General features: G+C 37.7%; 1 protein-coding gene across 1 annotated transcript in view; it reads right to left on the bottom strand.

Annotated features, from left to right (window-relative positions):
• LOC132309035 (uncharacterized) overlaps positions 1-13,160 on the bottom strand; it is a 65,570-nt gene extending 52,410 nt beyond the window's left edge. The window contains exons 1-5 of the mRNA XM_059807388.1: positions 12,855-13,160; positions 10,403-10,777; positions 9,846-9,911; positions 9,530-9,669; positions 3-48 (exon numbers count right to left, since the gene is read on the bottom strand). Coding sequence (XP_059663371.1) covers positions 3-48; positions 9,530-9,669; positions 9,846-9,911; positions 10,403-10,777; positions 12,855-12,959 — 732 coding nt within the window. The 5' untranslated portion in view covers positions 12,960-13,160. The remainder of the gene's footprint in view (positions 1-2; positions 49-9,529; positions 9,670-9,845; positions 9,912-10,402; positions 10,778-12,854) is intronic.
• Positions 13,161-22,540: the final 9,380 nt, after the last annotated feature.

Below are 22,540 nucleotides of genomic sequence, written 5' to 3'. Positions count from 1 at the left end.
ACAGCCCAAGTAACACATTCACTACCTTGAAGGCCCAAAGTGAACAACCTGCGACAAAATATTAACATTCAATTCCTTATTGCCCAAAAGGTTGATTATGTAACAAAGGTGTCATATGCAAGCAATGCTGCATACCAATAGGACATAATATAAACAAGTAGTAAAGAGGAAATTGCACAAGAAAAAAATATATATATATGAAAAGCACATGGTAGAAATATGAGGACATTAAAGAGCTTTAGAATGATGAAATTTAGGACAAATAAGGGTTCGTATAATTTTTTCCTACTCAAAGTTGACTGCAGTGTGTGTGCAGTATCAGGACAACACCGTTCTTTGGCCACTTGGCTTCCTCCTAAGAAGCTTAGAGCTCTTTGCAGAGACAAAGGTACACTTCTCACACTTATTATCTCTTCCTATTGCTTCCTGCTGCATCAAGATCATTCTTGTTTGACTCAAGCTCACTGGCTCAACGGTGGTTGTCGTTGCGGTGAGATTGAAGGGTTTGATTATGGCTTGGGTTTTGGCAAAGTTTTGCTTTGGAAAATCCTTACCATAAGACGCTTCTGCCTCTCTTTCTCCGGCGTCAAAGTAATCTACTCCAACGACTGTTTCTGGATTTAACCTTGGTCTCTTCCTATTCTTTTTTCTTTTTTCTGGTTCTTTCTCTTTGCTGTTAATAAGACACCTTGAGGGTGTGATAAGATCGATTCTGGAGGTTGCAATGGTTCCTCAATTGCTCACTGTAGGAGAGGTGGTTTGCCCATGGTCTGGCAGAGGTCTTACATTCAGAGTCGATGATAGAAGTATTTAACAGAGAAGAATGGCTCCGATCATGTCTGGTTGGACGCTTCAACAGGGACGCACGCAGTATCACGAAGATTGCTTCGTGGGCCTCAACGCTTGGAAGGTGGAGTGTGGGGTCGAGGTCACCTCTCTGTCAGATTTTTTGCTTCTGTTTCGCCTTCCATCTTGGTAGGTGGCAGAGAGGGTGTTCAAAAATGGCAGAAGGGAGTTGGGGGATGCCTATCTCATGCTCGATGTTTGGGCATATCGTGTGGGGTGCTCCGGCATCTTGAAGAAGCTAGAGAATGCCAGATTCTGGTGTATGGCCTTCCGCTACACCTGTGGTGTGACTCTGTTTGAAGCTATAGGCAAGAAGTGTGGTGGATTCAAAGGGGTTGAAATGGATGAGATAAATGACACGGGGAAGCTTGTTATCATGGTGATAGAGGGTGGCCCATCGCAGAGCTCTCCTTTTCATTTTACGAACATGTGGCTTATGGCGGAGGACTTCCAGGGGAAAGTGCAATCTTGGTGGGAGGAGGCTACGGTGTTTGGTACCCCGAGCTTCATTTTGGCAGCAATGCTCTGTTTTCTAAAGACTTAGATTAAAAGGTGGAATAAGGAGGTGTTTAGGAATTTTGAGTAGAGGAAGAATAGGGCTCTTTCAAAGATTGCAGAGATTGATCAGTTGGAGGGGATGGGTGGTGTTAAGAAGGTTTCGAGGCTTAGGAGGGCGGAGTGCCAGGCGGAGATTTTGGAGATAGCTATTTCAAGGAGATCTCGTGGCACCAAAAATCTTGAGCCTTATGGCTTAAGGATGGTGACAGAAACATGAGGTTCTTCCATAGGCTTGCCAATGCCCATAGGAGGGGCAACCACATCAAAAGGATTCGTGTGGATGGGGTGGAGTTGTGTAGGGAGGAGGAGGTGTGTACGGGGATTGCTTCCAGAGATTGTACACGGAGACCTACAGTTGGAGACCCCAACTTGGGGGGCCTCATTTTAGTCGATATCAGAGTTGGATAGGGATGGGTTGGAGAGTCCTTTCCAGAAGAGGAAGTGTTGATTGCATTGAATAGTTGTAATGGGGATAAAGCTCCAGGTCCAAATGGATTTACTATGAGGTTCCCGCTGCAAAACTGGGATGTGGTTAGGGGAGAGGTGATTGGCACCTTTCATGCTTTTCATTCCCATGGGCACTTCGAGAAATCTTTGAATGCGTCTTTTATTGCCCTCATCCCTAAGAAGGGTGGAGCTTGTGATGTTAGGGACTTTAGACCTATTAGTTTGGTGGGTTGCATCTATAAACTAATAGCTAAGATCCTAGCTTTGAGATTGAGGGATGTCTTGGATGGAGTCCCAGAATGCATTAGTTGGGGGTCAACAGATTCTCGATTTAGCTCTTATTACAAGTGAGTGTGTGGATTCTAGGATGAATAGTGATGCCCCAAGTGTTCTTTGTAAGCATGATATTCAGAAATCTTATGATCACATCAGTTGGAGCTTCTTGCTTTATCTGTTGGAGAGGATAGGGCTCGGGGAGAGATGGAGGAGATGGATTAAGTCCTGCATTTCTTCTGTGAGGTTCTCGGTTCTGATGAGCAGGCCTCCGACTGGTTTCTTTAACAGTTTGAGAGGTTTGAGAGAGCATGATCCTCTATCTCCTTTTTTGTTCATTAGTGTCATGGAGGCTCTCAGATGGGGAGGACAGTGGAGCTGGGCTTTATTAGGGGTTTTAGGGTAGGAAGGGATGCTGCTCATCAGTTCGAGATTTCTCATTTGTTGTTTGTCGATGATACTTTGATTTTTTGCGATGCTGATGTATCCTAGATGAGATAGTTGAGGTGTGTTTTGATTTGCTTTCAGACAGTCTCTGATCTGAAAGTCTATGTTGGGAAATGTGCTTTGGTTCCTATGGGGGAGGTTCAAGACATTTGTCTCTCGCTGCAGTCCTTGGGTGTGGGGTTAGTTCTTTCCCAATTTCTTGTTTGGGATTGCCTTTGGGGTGTCCGTCGAGGAGGATAGGGGTTGGGTTCTAGTGGTTGAGCTGTTTGAGGGGAGACTTGCCGGTTCAAAGAAGCAATATCTTTCCAAGGGTGGGAAAGTCACCTTGATGAAGAGCACATTGTTCAGTCTTCCTACATACTTCCTCTCTCTTTCAGATTCCTCCCTATACTTCCTCTCTCCTTTAGAATCCTCCCTTGGTGGCTCGAAAGATTAAGAGGCTTCAAAGGAATTTCTTATGAAGCAGTTTGGGGGAGGAGTTCAAGTATCATCTTGTCTGCAGTGAGCAGATATGTAGGCCGATTAAATCGGGTGGTCTACGAATTAGGAGGTTGATGCCCTTTATAGGGCTCTCCTTGGCAAGTGGTTGTGGAGACTTGGTGTTAAGTGCCAGACTTTGGAGGAGGTTATCTAGTGCCATTTTTGGGGAGGGGGGAGAGAGGTGGGTGGTGCTCCCTCGCAATTAGGATCCCATGAGGTGTTGGTGTTTGGAAATTCAGAGCTCGAGATGGCAAAGCCATTCTTTTTTGGGAGGATTTATGGTGTGGTGATCACCCTTTGGCTTGTTCTTTTCCTAGTGTCACAGGCCTAGAGTTTCTCCACTACTTCAGCCACACCCGTGCGGCACTAAGGCGTTGTACCTACTTGCAACAAGATCTTGGTCAACCTAACTCCCACACTCACTAGTGCCAACGCACTCCACTCGTGTTGTAGTGTCTCACGCCCTCCACTCGGCTTACACACTCACACACACTTGGGCACTTTGGTTGGCAAGAGGAATTAGTACTTCTATTACAACTCAAAGAAGTGTACAAGGCTCTCTCACTTCAGAGATTGTTGGTTACAAATAACTTCATCACCTATTTATAAGCATCCTCATTACCTACTAGACTCTTTACACAAATATCTACAACACTACAAAACTCCCAACTCTCTCAGAACGTTCTATACTTCTCTACATATTTACGGGTTCTCCTATATTCTAGAATATTCCAACTCTCAACAATACACCACAACTCTCTACACAATCCTGGAAGACTATAATTCTAATATACTACACTCTTCTAGTGCTCGCGTAACATGGAGACGCCTCCTCAGAACTCGCTTGTTGCCGAGGTGGCGTAACCTCCCTGTAATTAGGCAGGGTGTGACATTCTCCCCCACCAAATTCCTAAGATGCCCAATCACGACGCTCGTCCTGCAAACTCGTCCAGGAACCCTTCCACTTGACGAGGACTCTTGCCACATGTCTCCTCCGTATGCGACTCATCTCTGCACTTCCTTCCTCGCCCGGGCACTTTCAGCTTACAACGTCTCTCGGCGCCGAACAACCCTTGCCTTCGACGCGTAGCTCAACCACCTATGCTTGCCACGACTCTTTGTGACATGTTGTCCCTCTTCACACCCTCCACTGGCAAGGTGTACCACTCCTCTACCTGCTCTACCAAGGTCGAGGTCGTCCGCTGCCCGCATGTCCTGCATTACTCCAATGGACTTCCCCTCCAGTTCTCCAACACACTCCATGAGCACCTCCACGCTCATTATCTTCTCATCTTCAGAGTTACCCATAAGCTCCTTAGTGGGTGGCAAGGACTTCCTCGCACAGCATGGTCTCGCCTCCCACGCCTAGTACGATGCTGTCATCCGCTGGCAGCTCTCCCGTGCACTCCTGCACATCGATTTCATCTACAAGAAGCTCCTCCTCAAGCCCGCATATGGGTGGCAAGCTTTCCTCCTTGCTTTGCATGGTCCCACTCAACATGCCTTCCCCCCTAGGGGCGGAGCCAGGATTATGCATTCCAAATTGGGAAAGTAAAATTAAATTTTAAAAATAAAATAATTGTAATACTCCCTCCGTCCCACAAAAAATGACCCTTTTCGGAAATCTAACTTTTTAAGGTGATGACTTTTAGTGTTTTTCATTGTATTGGTAGAGAATGAATTACTAATTTACTCATAGTGGGTCCACAATGATGTGATAGTTTCCTTTTTATAAACTCAATGCAAGAAGGTTAAATTGGTAATGCTACAAAAAAAAAAAAAAAAAAAAAATACATGGACTTTTCAATTGGGACATTTATTTTGAGACAGCTAAAAATGGAAAGGTGGACATTTTTTGTGGGATGGAGGGAGTAAATTTTTTTTTCCCAATGCATTTTCTATGTATATATTTAGTAACATGTCTAAATAATATGAGAAGAAAAATGGAGATAAGAATAGTTGGTAGACGTTAAATGAGGTTGTAAGTGTAAAACATGCTTTTGCTTCTCGTTTAGTTCATAACAAATAATATACATGTATATGAATAGAATTATAAGAAAAAAGATATATATAGAGAGAGAGTGTTCTAATATATATGTTGTAGGTAGCAAGGATTACAATAATAATTATCACATTTTATACTAAATTTAAATTTTTAATAGCAAGACAAAAGGTTCATTCAAACCACCTTTAATAACCAATAGGTATTTTTAAAACATTTTGAGGGGGCCAACTTTAGTTTTTCTATACAAAATCATCATGATTAGCCATAAATAAATAGTATTAATAGGGTTTCCACAAAAATTTGGGGGGTTATGGCCCCCCCTCACCCACCCCTCCCTTTGTCCCTACTTCCCTCTCTTGGTCGTCCTCTCACGGCTCTCTCATGCACTCATGCACAATGGGCACGAACTCTGGAAACGCCTCCTTCCTTGGAGCTTACTAGCTTGGCCATCTCAAGGCACTCTAGCACACTATGTGCCCAATCACACCAAAGGCAACTCCATTGCACAGGCAATCTCCCAATTGATGATTGCCGTCCTACCGAAGACAACTCCATAGATAGCGCTCCTGCTTTAGACGTGTCTGCAGAGCAATCTCTCCCAGCTATGATTGTCGTCACACCAGGTGCACTCCTCTGCTTGGTCCTCACTCCTCTACCACCAACTTGACAAAGGAACTCCTCTTTAGCGTGACGACTCTGTGACTATAGCTTGAATGACTCCCCTTGAGTATCGACTTACCGAGCCTTCTGCTAGTGCGGCTTTTCATCTCTTCACTATGTAGTTCCCTCTACACTCGCCCAATGGATAGGGTTCCTCCTTGGAGGCACCTCGAGTCACCTCCTCGCGTCATCTCCCCAAAGCTTGCCCTTATCGCTTCCCCAGGCGCCTTCACACGCGCACGTAATATGTTCTGATACCAACTATCACGGGCCTAGAGTTTCTCCATTACTCCAGCCACACCCATGCAGCACACCTACTCGCGACAAGACCTTGGTCAGCCTAACTCCCACACTCACTCGTGCCAATGCAGTCCACTCGTGTTGTAGTGTCTCACGCCCTTCACTCGACTTACTCACTCACATACACTTGGGCACTTTGGCTGGTAAAAGGAATAAGTACTTCTATTACTACTCAAAGAAGTGTACAAGGCTCTCTCACTCCAAAGCTTGTTGGTTACAAATGATTCCATCACCTATTTAATATTTATAGGCATCCTCACTACCTACTAGAACTCTCTACACAAATATTTAAAACATTACAAAACTCCTTGCACTTCTAGAACGTTCTATCCTTCTCTACATATGTACAAGTTCTCCCATGTTCTAGAATATTCCAGCTCTCTCTACGATACTCCATAACTCTCTACACAATCCTGGAAGACTCTAGAATTCTACTATACTTTACTTTTCTCAGTGCTCGTGTGCCATGGAGACGCCTCCTAAGCACTCACTTGTCGCCTGTGTGGAGTAACCTCCTTGTAATTAGGCGGGGCATGACACTAGGCTCTTCAGGATTGCCGTTGATAGAAATGCCATGGTTTCCGACTGTTATCGACTTGATAATGGGAGGACAACTAGGGATATGCATTTCTCAAGGGAGATTTAATGTGCGTTCATTGTTTTGATGTCTCTCGAACTTCTCACAGACTCATTTCCCGTGGAAGGCAGATTGGCGTCCTAAGGCTCCGCTCAAGGTGGCTTTCTTTGCTTGGACAACGGATGCCTTGTAAAGCTTTAGCCAACTCCCTCCTATGGAAAAGTTGGACCCTATGTCAATAGCCATATGACCACCAGAATGTTAGACAGGGTGCTCATAAAGTATAAACCTTCTGGATTCAGCAGAAAGAAGACTCCTTAATCGGGTAGTTCCCCTCCTGTATTAAGAGGAAGCCTATCCCTTCTCTCTCTTTCCCAATCTTCATGGTGAAAAGCAAGCCTGCTTGGTGGCATATTATCCACACGATTACCACTTCCGAGCAGAAGAGTCTACTGAAGGCTTTTTTCGCTTTAGTGTTTAGTTGAGTTTAGAGCGAAACCCTCGCTGCCCCCTTCTTTTCTTATTCCATTTGATTTTCGTCACAGAAAAGAAAGAAAGGAGATAGGGAATGATCAGATTACTCGCATCCCATTCTGCCCGGTGAACGAGCCTCATTACGACCGAGCTATTCAATACACCATGGAGATGCTTAATAGTCAGACTTTACAAGCTAATTCAACATCTGAGAACGTAAGTGAATCCACGACAGTGCCCTTATCTAAGTCATTCTTGCCCACTTTCGTTGCTATCCTTATCCCCGCGGTTTGGGGAAAGATTTTGACGCTTGATAACCTGAGAAGGATAAGACTGGTCATGGTCAATTGGTGTTGCATGTGCAAGAGCAATAGAGAGCCAGTTGATCATCTCATTTCGCAATGTTTAGTGGCTTACGACTATTGGGGTCTTCTTTTTGGTTTGTTTGGGGTTCAATGGGTCATGCCTCGATCTTCGAGAGGCTTGATTGATGCTTGGAGAGGGTGCTATGTGCAGTGTTATTAAAGGCGCTAGGCGCATTGAGGCACTAGAGTTCCCTTGGAGCCTAGGCACGAGGCGCACACCTAAGTGATGTGAGGCACACAAGTAAAAATTTAAAACAATAATTCTCAACAAAAAGAACACAATTAAACAATAAACATCCAGTAATAAAAATATTATATATATCACAATTAAACCAGTAAAGCAACCAGCAAAATAGCACAATTAAAACAATAAAGCTCCATTAAGAAAAACAGCAAATGGAAGATATTTAGTTTCAGTTTTGAGTCATAAAACCAAACAATCTTAAGGGACCTAAAAAATTCAGCAAACAACATTCAGTAAACAGCATGCAGCAAGATGCATTCAACATTTCAAATAATCTAGCAAAATCCAGCAAACAACATTCAACAGAACTTAGCAAACTGCATTCAAAAAAATTCCAAAAAATAAAAATAAAAAAAAATAAAAAATAAAAAAATTTGGAAGCAGGAATGGTAAATTCATTCTGGAAAATGCATTCAAAATAATTCAGCAAAATACATCCAGATAATTCAGGAAGGAAAAAAAAAAGAACCAGGAACTTTTAAACTCATGCCACTAAGGCCCCCAAACAGTAAAACGACATGAAAATGCAGCTGGCATCACTCCAGAGCAACTGAGAACAAAGCAAATCAAGACATACTAAGAAGTTGTCTGGCTAATCCCTTTTCTTTTCTTTAATTTATTCTTTTATTACACAAGAAGACACAGTTCACTGCAACAAACTACTTGGCTACTCCCTTTTCTTTTCTTTTCTTTATTTGATTCTTTTATTGCACAAGAAGACACAGTTCACTGCAACAAACTACTCACTTTTCTTTCTTTCTCTGCTTTTGGTCTTTCTTTATTTGTTCCACTCTCTCACATTTCTATGTTGTATCCATCTTTATTTGACCATTGCTTTTCTTTTCTTTATTTTATTTTTTTATTGCACAAGAAGACAAATTTACAAAAGCTCCTTTTTATTCCAGCACGTGGCAAAAGTTGAACAGAACAAAAAAATAATTACAAAACAACTCAAGAGGAAATAAGTGATCAGGGCGCGCCTGAGTAAAAGTATGAGGCGCATCCCAGGCGCGCGCCTAAATGCCTAATGAAGGTCGCTGCGCCTGGGCTATCACGAGGCGCAATTCATGCGCCTATAGGCGCCTAGAGCCTAGGGGCGCTCCTTTAATAACACTGGCTATGTGGGATCCCAAGCCCATGATTTTTGGAGGTTGGCACCCTTTATGCGTTTGGTGGTGCCTATGGAGGGAGCGCAATAAAAGATCCTTTGATAGAGTGGAATTTTTTATTGGGGCTTTAAATTTTCTTATTATCAGCTCTCTTTTTAGTTGGGTTATGGGGAAAACTGTAAACAGAACCCTCACGACGCTCAGCGTCGCTTATGGTTAGGTTCCTTAGGTCCTTAGGGTCCCTCTTGGCCTAGGCCTTTGTAAAGTTTGTGCTATATGTTCCCCTCTTCAAACTATTACTAATACATTTTAACTTAATTAAAAAATAAAAAGTGTGTGCAGTTCTACTCACCATGCATTGCACCACTGTGGCACATAATGAGTATCATCTAAATTGACAATAATGAAAGCTAAAAAAAGAAACAGTTCAATGAACGTCAATCAAGAAATCACCTCATCAAAAGAAATCCACAATAAAAGGAACAATAACAACAACAATGAAAGAAAGAATAAGACAAGGAAAAAATAACCAAGAGAGGCATAATGATACGAAACATAACCCACAACTTAAAAGCTCTAGAGTGAAAAGGCATAAAAATTCATAATCATCATACTTTTTCGGTAGTAGAACTCCAAAGTAGGAAAAAAATGGGTCGAAATCCAAGGTGAGAAAAACATTATATTACTGAAATCTTTAATATCAAAAGGTTAAGTAGGAGCTAGCAGCTCATAGGTACGTATTACCGGCATACTTCACAGAGGCATGGGGTGTCATCTAAAAACAACTGATCCACAATTATTTCAATCAATCCACTTTTTGAGACTATCTGCTTCCTGGAAGCATCATGGCATGCAAGGTTCCCAATGATTCCAAGGCTAATCTCCTGAAGAAACAAAGGAAAGGCATCTTAAAATAGCCACTTCAGTGCATTAATTCTCTGAAGACCAACTTGTAAGCAGCTTATGATTTCAATAAGTATAAGTAAAGAGGGTGAAGTATTAAAGTACGTTTTTCTACCTAGCAAAAGGACTTATAAACAGAAACAGGAATTTGGCTTACCGTAACACGAACAGATTGGGAAACCCTAAGAGTTGCCAAAAGCACTTCAAGTATAAGGTTTTGCACCTGGATAGAAATATAAATATATGACTCAAAAAATACATCCATTGGGCAAGTTCAAATTTTGCAGCAACAGGTATATAGAATATGTAACTAAAACAAAATGCAAGTTCAGTTCCAACACACGTCACTATTTTCTGAGCCATGCAAATAATAGCTTTACCAACTAATCATGTTAGGCAATCACTAGATAGAGAAAGAGAGTGTGTATGTTGCAATAAAAAAAGAGAAGCAATCGATTGTAATTAAAGCCAGCAATTGCTATCTTGCATGTCAGATAGCGTTAGCCGTGAAGTTTAAAACTGATGTCTCAAAACAATTACTTCTATTAGAAAATTTAAAATGAATTTACATTTCATGATAATTCAACTCAACAAAGTCTTCTCCACTAGTTTGGATCAGGTATTCAAATCTTTTTTTGAAAGTTTGTATGTGTTGACACAGAACTGAAATTAACATGAAGAGAAGGGAAATGTAAAAAGAGAAACAAAAGGTACCATGAATTCAGCATGCGTTCTAGTTGCTGCAAGATCCCATAAAATGCATCCATATTCTTCCCAAGCCTGTTCCCCCACTGATTCACCCTCTTTGTAACAGGATCCATCATTTCGTCCTTCATGATCAGCAAGTTCACCAAAATCATCAACCTTGTCCATGGCCTCAGTTTCACTGTTTGTGCCATTCAGAACTCTATTTACAGATAAAGAGACTACACTTTCTTCCATTCCATTGGATTTTGATCCTTCAGCAGATGCATCACTAGCATCAACTCCATAAGCGTTGTTACTATTATTACTCAAGTCAGGTGGTAAAAGTTTTCTTATTAAGGATATGATATAACTAGGATCGACTGTTGTTGAGACATCAAATAACTGCAAAAAACAATATAAAACCTTAGTATGAGCAGTTATAACAAATATCTATCTATAGAGTAACCAGACGTGCTCCCGTTTTGAGCGCCCTTTATTATACTTTACTTATCAAAATAAATAAATAAATAACTTGTAAAAAATGCAATATAAATGTATATTTTGTTTAAACAGATGTGACCATTTGTATATTGTTATCATCAATGCATTGTAGGTTCTGTTTGTTTTGATGTAAATTATTTTTCGGAAAACATTTTAGGTATTTTCCGGGGTTTAGTTCTATTTTAAGAATGGTAAAATATTTTTCAGGTAAAACAATTTCCTCCAAAAAATTAAAATTGACACAGTATCAAGTTCAGTAAGTCATTTTTCAAAATCCTCGTCCACAGTCTCAACATATCTCGGCTCTTAACATAGCTGACCTGATTCTCTAGAAGACTGTATATTCCCATAGTCCCTATTGCTCAATGCCAGCAAGCATTTTCTAGTGCCGCTGATTTTTACTGATGCCATTTATCGTCTCCGTGGTTTGGGATCCTAAATCCAATCTTTGAAATTTTTCCAGTTTGTTAAATTTGGGTTTAAGTGTGTTCAGGCTACTGGTTCTTCTCATAATGTAAATATGAAAATTTTATTTGCTGTTTTGGATTCGATTTGATTCAAATAAACTTGATTTATTTTTTTTTTTTTTTTTGATAAGTAAAATAAACTTGATTTAATCAAAGTAACTTCAGTGTTCTATCAAGTCTTTTTTTACCATTTTACATTTGATTCGAAACCGTGACTACATTTTCATTCTTGTATACCTATTGTGCGATAAAATGTCCCACCAATGTATTTCATCTACTCTTTGTGAATTTAGATAAGTTACATGATTTATAATGCTCCATTTGGTTGGAGGGATGGAAAAATGGATGGGAGGGAGAGATATAGATGAGGCATCCCTAGGGAAGGATAAGTGTTTCCCTCACTTTTTGCTTGGTTGAATGGAAGGGATAGTAGAAAAGATAGATGTCATACAATTTTTTTTTTTTTTTTGGTTGGAAGAAAGGGAAGGAGAGTTTTATATTTTTAAAATCATATGCCCTCATTATATGTGAGAGAATTTCAGTAGGGTTTAACAAGTGATTTTGTAAATAATTGAATGTTAAAATTGGTAACAAATTTATAGGGTAGTTATTCATTCTTTCCCTCCTCTCTTCTGCCCAATTTTAGACGGATAAAAGACCATGTGCTAGGAGGGATGGATGAAGCATCCCTCCTTGCTTCTTCCCTCTCTTCCCTTCCTTCCAACCAAACAAGGAAAGCTTCATTTATCCCACCTCTCTTCCATCCTTCTTCAATCATTTCTTCCAACCAAACATGGCATAAATTTTTTTTTCTAGAACCTAACTATCTCTTGAACATTTGTATATAAACAATTTCAAACATACTGATCATAATTTTCAATTAAGAACTTATTTCCCATAAAAAAGCTTCAGGATCTAAAGCCAAACATCGGAAAATGAAAAGAAAAATTTTATTTTATACGCAAAAAAAAATTACATGAAAAATGTTTTACAACAAAAATATTTTACCGAGCCATAATTTGCAGTATCCTAGTGACATAGGAAAATGCAGGCACAATGTGACACAATAAAGCCTAGACAGTCAATTATTTAATTAAATGTGATCAAGCTGAACTTCATAAATGTAATTATGAACAAATGAGGTCATGAGAAATGTGAATTCGAAGTAAATGTGCAAACTACGCATAGAACAAACACACAAAACATTTGACAAGCAGCTGCGTGTGCCAATGACCATAGTCCCTCAATAGTGGTAATGTTCTTGAATGGAATTTTTTCTTCCCACAGAATTATCATCAATTAAATAGTTCAAAGTGAAATGTACATGTGATTTAAGGGAATGAAATCTCATTATCAAAAAAGCAAACCCTAGTTTCAAGAATTATGGAATCAACAGAAATTGGGTAACAGAACACGTAAATACATACATATATATATATACGCACACAATCATAAATGCATAAAACAAATATGCGTATAATGATATAATATGTGTACACGCATCCACTTACCTCGTGAGAAGGAGCAGTAGGGTGATATGCTGGTGCCTGGTTGTCTACAGCTTCTTGTACTTCTTCTGCTTCTTCGTCACCTGCTGGTTCTGATCGAATCGACATGACCGCTGTTGATTATGGGATGAATATTTTCGGTTTGGTGATAGACGCTAAACTAGTTGCCGCCGACAAGCCATGCGTGTACTGTATTTTTATATGTACTGTATTATTTTTTTCTCTCTCTCTTTATTAAATACGAGTAGTATAATATTTTCTTATTTTATCATGTTTTATTTGTTTTCTCTATTTTGTGCTAATGAGTGTTTGTCACTCTCTTTTGACATGTAATTTTTTATTAAAAAATTACACCCATATAAAACAAATAAACAAATTGTAGAATTGAATTAGTTGAAAAATTATTTTATTGAACACGCACACTGTTTAATCAATAAATCAAATCTGTGAAATTTCTCACACTGGCTAAATCGAAACAGACAAATAGTCCAATTGCTTTTGGCAAGCTATTTTCAAAGGATTCTTAAACCGGATGATCAGAATAAATCTCACACTCCAGCTCTAAGGGAACATGAATGGGGCTTAGATCAGAATAAATCTCACACTCTAGCTCTAAGGGGACATACATGTAAGAGTGTTGCGAGGCTCCAAGCCGAGAAGATGTCTGAAAAGTAGGGAGGGATCAAAATCGCCTCCGGTGCTATAGTGATATGTCCCAGCGAGGTAGTAAAATGAATAAAATACAAAGTAAAAATATAGAAGGTAAAAAGCGCATGCTATATTTGGATATTGTCTATTTCTTATACTATACGTATGGCTCCAACAAACAACAATTAAAAAGGCAACAATTGAGTTGTATTTCAATTTTCAAAAGCCGGCCATTTTTTTTAAATTTTCATCTTCTTCACCTCAAATTTGTGACCCATTTTTTTCACACAAACTACAAGCTAAACTTGTGAACTGGTTGATTCTCTTATTTGGATCTGAAGGCAAAGTTGAGGAATTTTGTAAAAATGACCCATTTTTTTCTCTTCACAAACTACAAGCTAAACTTGTTACCTGGTTGATTCTCTTCTTTGGAAGTGAAGGCAAAGTTGAGGAATTTTGTAAAGATTTTCAAGCAACACATTCTCTACAACTAACTGATATTGGGTATGTTTTTTAGTTTTAATTTTTGGAGTCTATTTAATATTCTATCTGTTATTTTGCCCTAATAAAAGTCGGGTATAATATTTGCGATCAACTATTGATTGTAAATACTTGTATGAATTCATATAGTGAAATAAAGTAAAATATGAGATTTTGTGTATAATTCATTAGGTAGGCATGCTAGAACAAAGTTGGGATGTGATAGTCTTAGAAATGGAGATTAATTACATTAACACGTTAGGATGTGCACTCAATATATTTTTTTTGGATTATTCAATTCAAATTAGTTCTACCTTTTTTGCTTTGTATAGTTATAAATGTTAGATTTTTTTGAAGAAATACGTGAATTAATTTGTATGTTGAAATATAAATTTTATTGCTCAGGCATGTTAGAACAGAGTTGGGATGTTGTAGTCTTAGAGATAGGGATTATCCAGAATGACATGTTAGGACGTCCACTTCATACACATTTTGGGAATATTCAATTCAAATCAATTATTCCTTTTTTTGCATTATATAATTAAAAATGTTAGATTTTTTTTAAAAGATACGTGTATCATTCATATGTTGATACGAAGAAGAAAAAAAAAACGGTGATTTTGTATATATTTCATTGCTCAGGCATGTTAGGATAGAGTTGGGATGTGGTATCTTAGAGATGGGGATTATTCACATTGTTGGGACGTCCACTTCATACACTTTTTGGGATTATTCAATTCAAATTAATTTTTTTTTTTTTTGCATTATATAATTATACATGTTAGATTTTTTAAGAAGAGATATATGTATCAATTCACATGTTAAAATGAAGTATAAAAAAAATAAAAAATAAAAATAAAAATAAAAATAAAAGAGGGGGGGGGGGTGATTTTGTTTATATTTTATTGTTTATGCATGTTAGAACTGAGTTGGGATGTGGTAGTCTTAAAGATAGGGATTTTCCAGAATGACATGTTAGGACGTCCACTTCATACACTTTTTGGGATTATTCAATTCAAATCAGTTCTTCCTTTTTTGCGTTATATAATTATAAATGTTAGATTTTTTTTTTAAGAGAAACGTGTATCAATTCATATGTTGAAATGAAATTTAAAAAGAAAAGAAAAAAAAAAAAAAAAAATTTGCATATATTTCATTGGTGAGGCGTGTTAGAATATAGTTGGGATGTTGTTGTCTTAGATATGGGGATTATTCACATTAACCTATTGGAACGTGCTATTTATATACTTATGGGGATTATTCAATTCAAATCAGTTCTTCCTTTTTTTTTAATATTGTATAGTTATAAATGTTGTATTTTTGGAAGAGATGTTTTATGCAGCTCATTGTTAATATATGACTAAACTAAGTTGGGATGTGCAACACTTAAGTGGTCATTGGTGCTCCTATATTTTAAATTTAAGTTATTCCATTATCTTTTCTATTTTCCATTATATACATGCAACAAGTTAGAAAGATGATTGGATTTGGTTTGAATTTCAAGGGTAACACATTATGTTACTTGAATTATGTTGTAGGTTCAAAATTTTATTCCTTTCGATGGAAGATCAAATGATAAATATTAAAGACACAACAAATGCTCCAATTATAGAGCCTCGAGTGAATCAATGGAAACCAAGGTTTAAGATGGAGTTTGATATGGAACAAGAGGCATACGACTTTTATAATGCAAATGGAGGTAGAGTTGGATTTAGTATCCGGAAGGAGTATTTTAATAATTGCCATAAAACTTTTGAAACTTTTAACGAGGTTGTTTATTTGTTGCAAGAAGGGTGTTAGGAAGAATGATAGAAGGGACAAACATACAAAGACTCGGCGAGCTGAAACAAGAACTGGTTGCGGTGCACGAATGCATATTAAATATGATGAAACAAAGGGAAAGTACTTAGTTGATAATTTTATAGATAGTCACAACCATTCCTTGATAATTGATATGCACCCATATGATGTCGTCGCAGAAATGTATTTCTAGCGTCCAAGCCATTGATGTAGACTAGGCTTCGGATTCAGGAATTGTAGCTCGTAATTCATATGAGTTAATGGCAATACAAGTTGGTTGTAAAGAATCAGTTGGATACATTAAGCTGGATCAACAAAATTATATAAGGACCTGAAGACAAAATGAGTTTCAATATGGTGAGGCAACATGGGTCACCAATTATTTTATTAGTCATGCTTGTGATGATCCTTCATTTTTCTATGCTTTACAGTTGGATGCTGAACAGATGATAACCAATATATTCTAGGCAGATCCTAAAATGATAACTGATTATTGCTATTTTGGAAATGTTGTAACTTTCAACACTATGTACAAACTTGTACATGGCAATCGTCCATTTGCATTGTTTTTGGGTATCAATTAACACCGGGAGACGGTTGTATTCAGGGTAGCCCTTATGTATGATGAGATAGCAGATTCTTTTGTGTGGTTATTTGATACGTTTTTTAAAACGATGTCTGGAAAAACACCAAAGACAATTCTGACTATCAAGATGCTGCAATGGCGAAGGCTTTGATGCAGGTAAATTGAGTTAAAATCTCCACTCCTTTTCATTTACTGAAAATACTTGTAATGCCTAATTGATACACTGAAGTGAAGAATGGAATGGCAACCCTCAGTCAGTATATGAAAAAATGTTTATTATTCTAACCTATCCTTTATTGTGATTATGGTTGAAGCATTTATGTACACATGTGGTATAGTTAATTAATGATTTTAATAAGCCTCTATAAGCAAATGTATTTTCTAGTAGTTGGAGAAATTGGAAACAACCAATAATATGATAAAATAAGAATAAAATATATCTTTTATATGTGTTTTCCTACTTTAGCTATAAATTGGTTGTTAGGTTTGATTAAATTTAAATACATTTAATGGCTCATACATGTTGTTAGAACAAAGTTGGAGTTTAAAAATATTACACTGTTTTGGAATATTAAAATTTGGAGTTTAGGATTTATTTCGAATGTCATGACTCAAACATGATTTTATGTTTTAGGTCATGCCTGATACAAAACATCATCTATGTACGTGGCATCTAATGCAAAATGCATAAAAGCATGTTGGGTTCTTGTTTAAATGTGATGCACACATCAAGAATGTGATATCTAAATTAATGTTCAAAATAGAGAATGAACAATTTATGTCAGAATGGGATTCAATGCTAAGGGTGTATGATCTTGTTACTAACACATGGCTTAACTATTTGTTTAGCTTGAGACATAGATGGGCCATGTCATTCGTTAAATATACGTGGTGTGTGGGAATGCGCACTACGCAATTGAGTGAAAGTTTCAATGCTCGCTTGAAGGAGTACTTATCGAGGCAACTCATTCTTCCTGATTTCTTCACTCATTTTGATAGACTATTGTCGGATAAGCATTACAAGGAATATGGAGTATGAAGCTGAGTACGGTTTGCTGTAGAGGCTTCCGCAAGTTAAAACAAAGTGTGACATGTTACCTAAAGCGGGAGAGACATACACAAAAGTTATATTTCAACTTTTTTAGGAGGAGTTTTAACAGCTTGTGTCAGTGATAATGTTAATAGTTGCAGTGACATGGATAACAATAGACAACGTGTTTATAAAGTTACCAGTCGTAATGGGATGCAACGTTGTGTGACTAGAACAGATGAGGAAGAATTATCTTGTTCATGTGGTAATTTGAAATGAATGGATTTTTGTGCAATCATATTTTTAAAATCCTTAAAGATTGCATGAACATCACTGAATTGTCTTCTCAATATATATTAAGAAGGTGGACTAGGAAAGCAAGAGATGGGAACTTGGATGAGATTCTTGCCCGTGAAGTGTTGATGGATCCTAAACTTGAGGTAAGGCGATGACATAGGACCCTTTGTCGTATTTTGACCGAAATATCTTCTGATAAGCACTGAAAAATGCGCATTTAAACCCCTTAAGCTTGAACGTTCTGGTACCTTATCCTATCTTATTTTTCCATTTTAGTCTAATTTCATGTTATTTCCCTTTCCAGGCACTTATCCCTAAAATAAGTTAATTCAGTTGAATTAGAGCATAAAAGATGCACTCTCAAACTCAATGGAAGAAAGGAGCAAAGTGGAAACAAGTTAGTGAAAGAAAGCACTCTTCGATCGATCGGACAAAGCTCAGATTGATCACACAGTGATCGTTCCAACAATGCCAAGATAGATCGAGCCTTTTGTCCTTATCCTTAGCAAAATACCTTCTTCGATTAATCTAACATTTCTTCAATCGATCGAACATCTTTAATCTTATCCTCATCTACCACTTTTGTCTTCTTCCCAAAAACATCTCAGCCTTGTCTTTATTCCAAAAAGGCGCCGCCAAGGTTCGATCGATCGAACTAACCTTGAGATCGATCGAATTGCCTCGAGTTGCGTGAAAAGTTGATTTCAAGCCAAATTAAATGTGTGCTCGTGGTGCAATCATTGGGAAGTCCTAGTGCACGAGGTCTAACCATTGGGTGTGACATTTGAGCTACCTATATAAGGATTTTGGCTATTTTGAGTAAAGAGGTTGGTTAGATTAGTGAGACTTGGCTAGAGATTAGAGGGAGAATACACAAATTGGGAAAGTTCTTCCTCTCTTCTAGGGTTTCCACCAATGAGGAAGAAGATCATTTCTAGTATGGAGATAGTCCTTGAAGGTTGGATAACAACATCAATGAGTGGCTAAACATTTCCTTAGGGCTAGAGCTAGCCCTAAGCATGCCTCCTAGACTTTGATGCTTTGTAATTAATGGGGATTAGTGTTGTAATTCTTGTCTTGACCTTTGATATATATATAAATCTTGTTTCTACCATGATTTATGTAGTTTAATACTTTCAATTGATCATTTAATTCTATTCATATGTCTATATATGCTAGAATGGATGTTTATGTGTTTATCTCTAGATTTTGTTACATTGATGTATGTCTATGTGTGTTGATATTATGAATCTAGTGATGGTCAAGGCATAGTGCTTAAATGGAATACTCTTGAGGTTTATTTGATGGTTCATATTTATTTCTTGATGGATTATGCCACAACCTTAGTTTAATTAGTTTAATTTTCATGTCACTAGCTTAGTTGTAGTGCAGTTGCCGTACTTTCTTAGATAGGTGGACAATCCATTCTTGTTGTTTTATGTTACAGGCTTATGAATGCAAGTAGTATATTTCTCTACTTTGATGATGTGCATTGATTGTGGGCTTATGGAAGGATTAATAACTTAATTTGATATGTTGTGTGGTGTGTCGCACGGCACCAACGTTTAAAAGTGCACTAAGAATGTGAGTGTGCAATGTGGCCAAGTTTTAAAATTATAAAAGCCACTACTACCTCTAACTAAAAATATAGGTAGGATGAGTAGGGATCGTCCCAAGGGATTGTGGACGTGCTTGCAATGGAACACAATGAATAGGGTTAGTAGGTCAAGTGATCAAAAGATGATTTGTTTGGTTGATTAAACTACAATGTAATTGAAATTAAAACAAGTAAAAGGTAACAATTTAGAATGTAGGGAAAAAGATATAGAGGAGAGGACTTAGGGTACTAGAGCTCACCACTAAGCTTAACTTCACTAGACACTAGTAATTGTATATCAATGGGGGAAATTGAATTGTAACTTGTGTGTGTGTGTGTGACATTAATTGAAACTAGGCATGGATGGCAAATAAGTATGATTGTCTAGCCAATTCAAATGGAAAGAACAACATATCAAATGATGCCAAAATTCATTCAATGAAACCACAATTTATGCACTCACAACTATCTAGAAGCATACACCATTTGCATTTATAAATATGGAACACCAAGGAACAAGAATAGATTGTCCACCTATCTATGAATCTAAGGCAACTACACTACATCTACACTAAAGACATGGAAATTAAACTAAGTGAGCTAAAGGTGTGGCATAATCCATCAAGAAACAAATGTGAACCATCAAATAAATTACAAGAGTGTTCAATTAAGCACTATGTTTTGACCATCTCTACATTAACTTCATCTATACACATAGACATGCATAAACTCCACTAAATCTAGAGAAAAGCACATGAATCATACATTCTAGCATACATAGACATATGGTTAGAAATAGATAATCAATTGAAAGCATTAATCCATACACATCAAGTAAAAATTACAAGATATATATATAAATCCAAGATCAAAACATTTATTACAAGCAAATCCCCAAAAATATACAAAACACTAGGTCTAGGAAGCAAACTTAGGGGCTACTTTAGCCCCAAGTAGATGTTTAGCCACTCATTGAAGTAGTCATCCAACCCTCAAGGGCTATCTCCATGGTAGGAATGACCTCCTTCTTGATGGAAACCCTAGAAGAATGGAAGAACTCCCAAAGATGTGTAAAAGCTCTTTAGTCTCTAGCCTTCTCTCCAAGATATGAGATATGATATGTGTAATGAATATATGTTCAATCTTGCTCTTAAAATGGCTCCAAATCCTTATATAGGAGACTCAAGTGTCACACCCAATGGTCTGGATTCGTGCACTATGGTCCATGCAATGATTGCACCATGAGCCAACTTTTAATGAGCTGGAATTTGTTTTATTTCGGACTTGAGGAGGTTCGATCGATCGAACTGAGGTGAGATCCATCGAACTGAGGTGAGATCCATCGAATGCTACAGAGATCGATCATCCTTGGCGGCGCCTTTTTGAATAAAGACAAATCTTTGAGATATTTTGGGATATTTTGGGAATGAGACAAGAGTGGTAGGTGGGGTGGTAGGTGTGGATAAGATTGAATAGTTTCGATCGATCTGAGAAAAGTTGAATCGATCGAAGATGGTGAGATCTTTTGGATAAAGACAATTGCTTGGATCCATCTTGATATATCTAGATCGATGTTGCTCTGATCGATCGAAGGAATATTGAGATCAATCGAACTTGCTGCTTTTCCACACTTTGCTTCCATTTTGCTCATTTCTTCCATTCGGCTTGAGATTACTTCTTTTAAGCTCTTATTTGGCTAAATTAACTTATTTTTGAGATAAGTACCTAAAAAGGGCAATAACATAAAATTAGACTAAGACGGAAAAATAAGATAGATAAAGGTCCTAGAATACCTAAGCTTAAGGGGTTTAATTGCACACTTTTCAGCGCTCATCATTGTTCTATTCACTAGATTGGCTAGACAATGTATGCTTACTTCGCCATCCATGCTAATATTTCAATCAATGGCACACACTCTCATTTGTAACATAATTTCCCCTTAATCCATCAAACATTGAATGTCTAGAAAGGTAATGCTTAGTGGTGAACTCTATGACCCAAGACTCCTCTCTTATAATCTCTACACTTTACTCAATTTAGTTATTTTATATTGCATTTGTCTAGTTTAATTTGTAGTTTAATTTAACCAACAAACCATCTTTTGATCACTCGACCTACTAATCCAACATTATTTTCATACAAATATTGCCCTTTTTCCCTTAGGACGATCCCGACTCACCCTAGCTATATTAGTAGTTAGAGGTAGTAGTGGCATTCTATTAATTCAAACTTGGCCACACTACGTACTTTTAGCTTGTTGCAAGGCGTCACACACCAAGTTTTGGCGCTGTTGCCAGAGATTAGGCAATGCCGTATTTTGGAAACAATTAGGAACTCTTTTGATCGTATCTTTATTTTACTTTATTTTGGTTACTTATTGTATTTGTTTTTGATTAGCTAGGTGCATTGGGCAACGGAAGTGCAACAAAGGAAAATTCTAAAGCAAGCTAAGCTAAGCAAAAGCATAAAAAGCTAAAAATCTAAAAATTTGCAAAGCAAAACAAAAATTGACAAATAATTTGAAGTTGCTTAAGGACCCTTTGTGAGCTTTTCTAATTCTATCTCTACTTAAATCATGAGCCCGCGTGGAGGCAATTTAATTTTTCTTGCATATTGTTCAAAGCATGGGAGTATGTGATCATTGTATGTGGAGGATTGTTGATAATTGATTTGTTGCGAAGGAGAAATGCTTGATTTTATTGTTTTTGTTGGTGTGTTACTTAAGGTGTTGTGCGGTTTTTTTCCTACCCTTCATCTTAGGCATTCTAATGGAAAATCTAGAGGGTAATCTCGGTTACTTAAACCTGCATTTCATGGAACATCCTTCCCACAACCAATTTCCTCCCAGAATTCAAGCTCCAATTCCTCTAATGATCCTTCGTGATCATTATAATTTCCATGAATACCATGCACTAACTTGTATCATGCTTCCTAATTTTGGGGTCAATCAATATGAAATTAAGCCCGAGACTATTCAAATGTGTCCACTTTTCTATGGCTTAAATGATGAGGAACCATATCAACATCTTGATGAATTTCTTGAAATATGCTCCACTGTGAAATACATGAATGTCCCAGAGGAAGTCCTTAGGTTACTCCTTCTCCCTTTTACTCTTAAAAATTAGGTGAAACATTGGTTCAACAACTTAGAGGCGAATTCAATAATTTCTTGGATACAAATGCAAAATGAATTTTTGAAAAAATTTTAGCCCGTAAGTTTGACCTATTCAATGAGAACTGCCATTAGAGAA

Source organism: Cornus florida, unplaced genomic scaffold, assembly GCF_030987335.1.
Source record: "Cornus florida cultivar Cherokee Brave unplaced genomic scaffold, ASM3098733v1 CherokeeBrave_3.0.0_Hap2_Chr05, whole genome shotgun sequence".
Lineage (NCBI taxonomy): Eukaryota > Viridiplantae > Streptophyta > Magnoliopsida > Cornales > Cornaceae > Cornus > Cornus florida.
The sequence above is the reverse complement of the archived record's forward strand: the minus strand, read 5'-3'. Positions and strand labels throughout refer to the sequence as shown.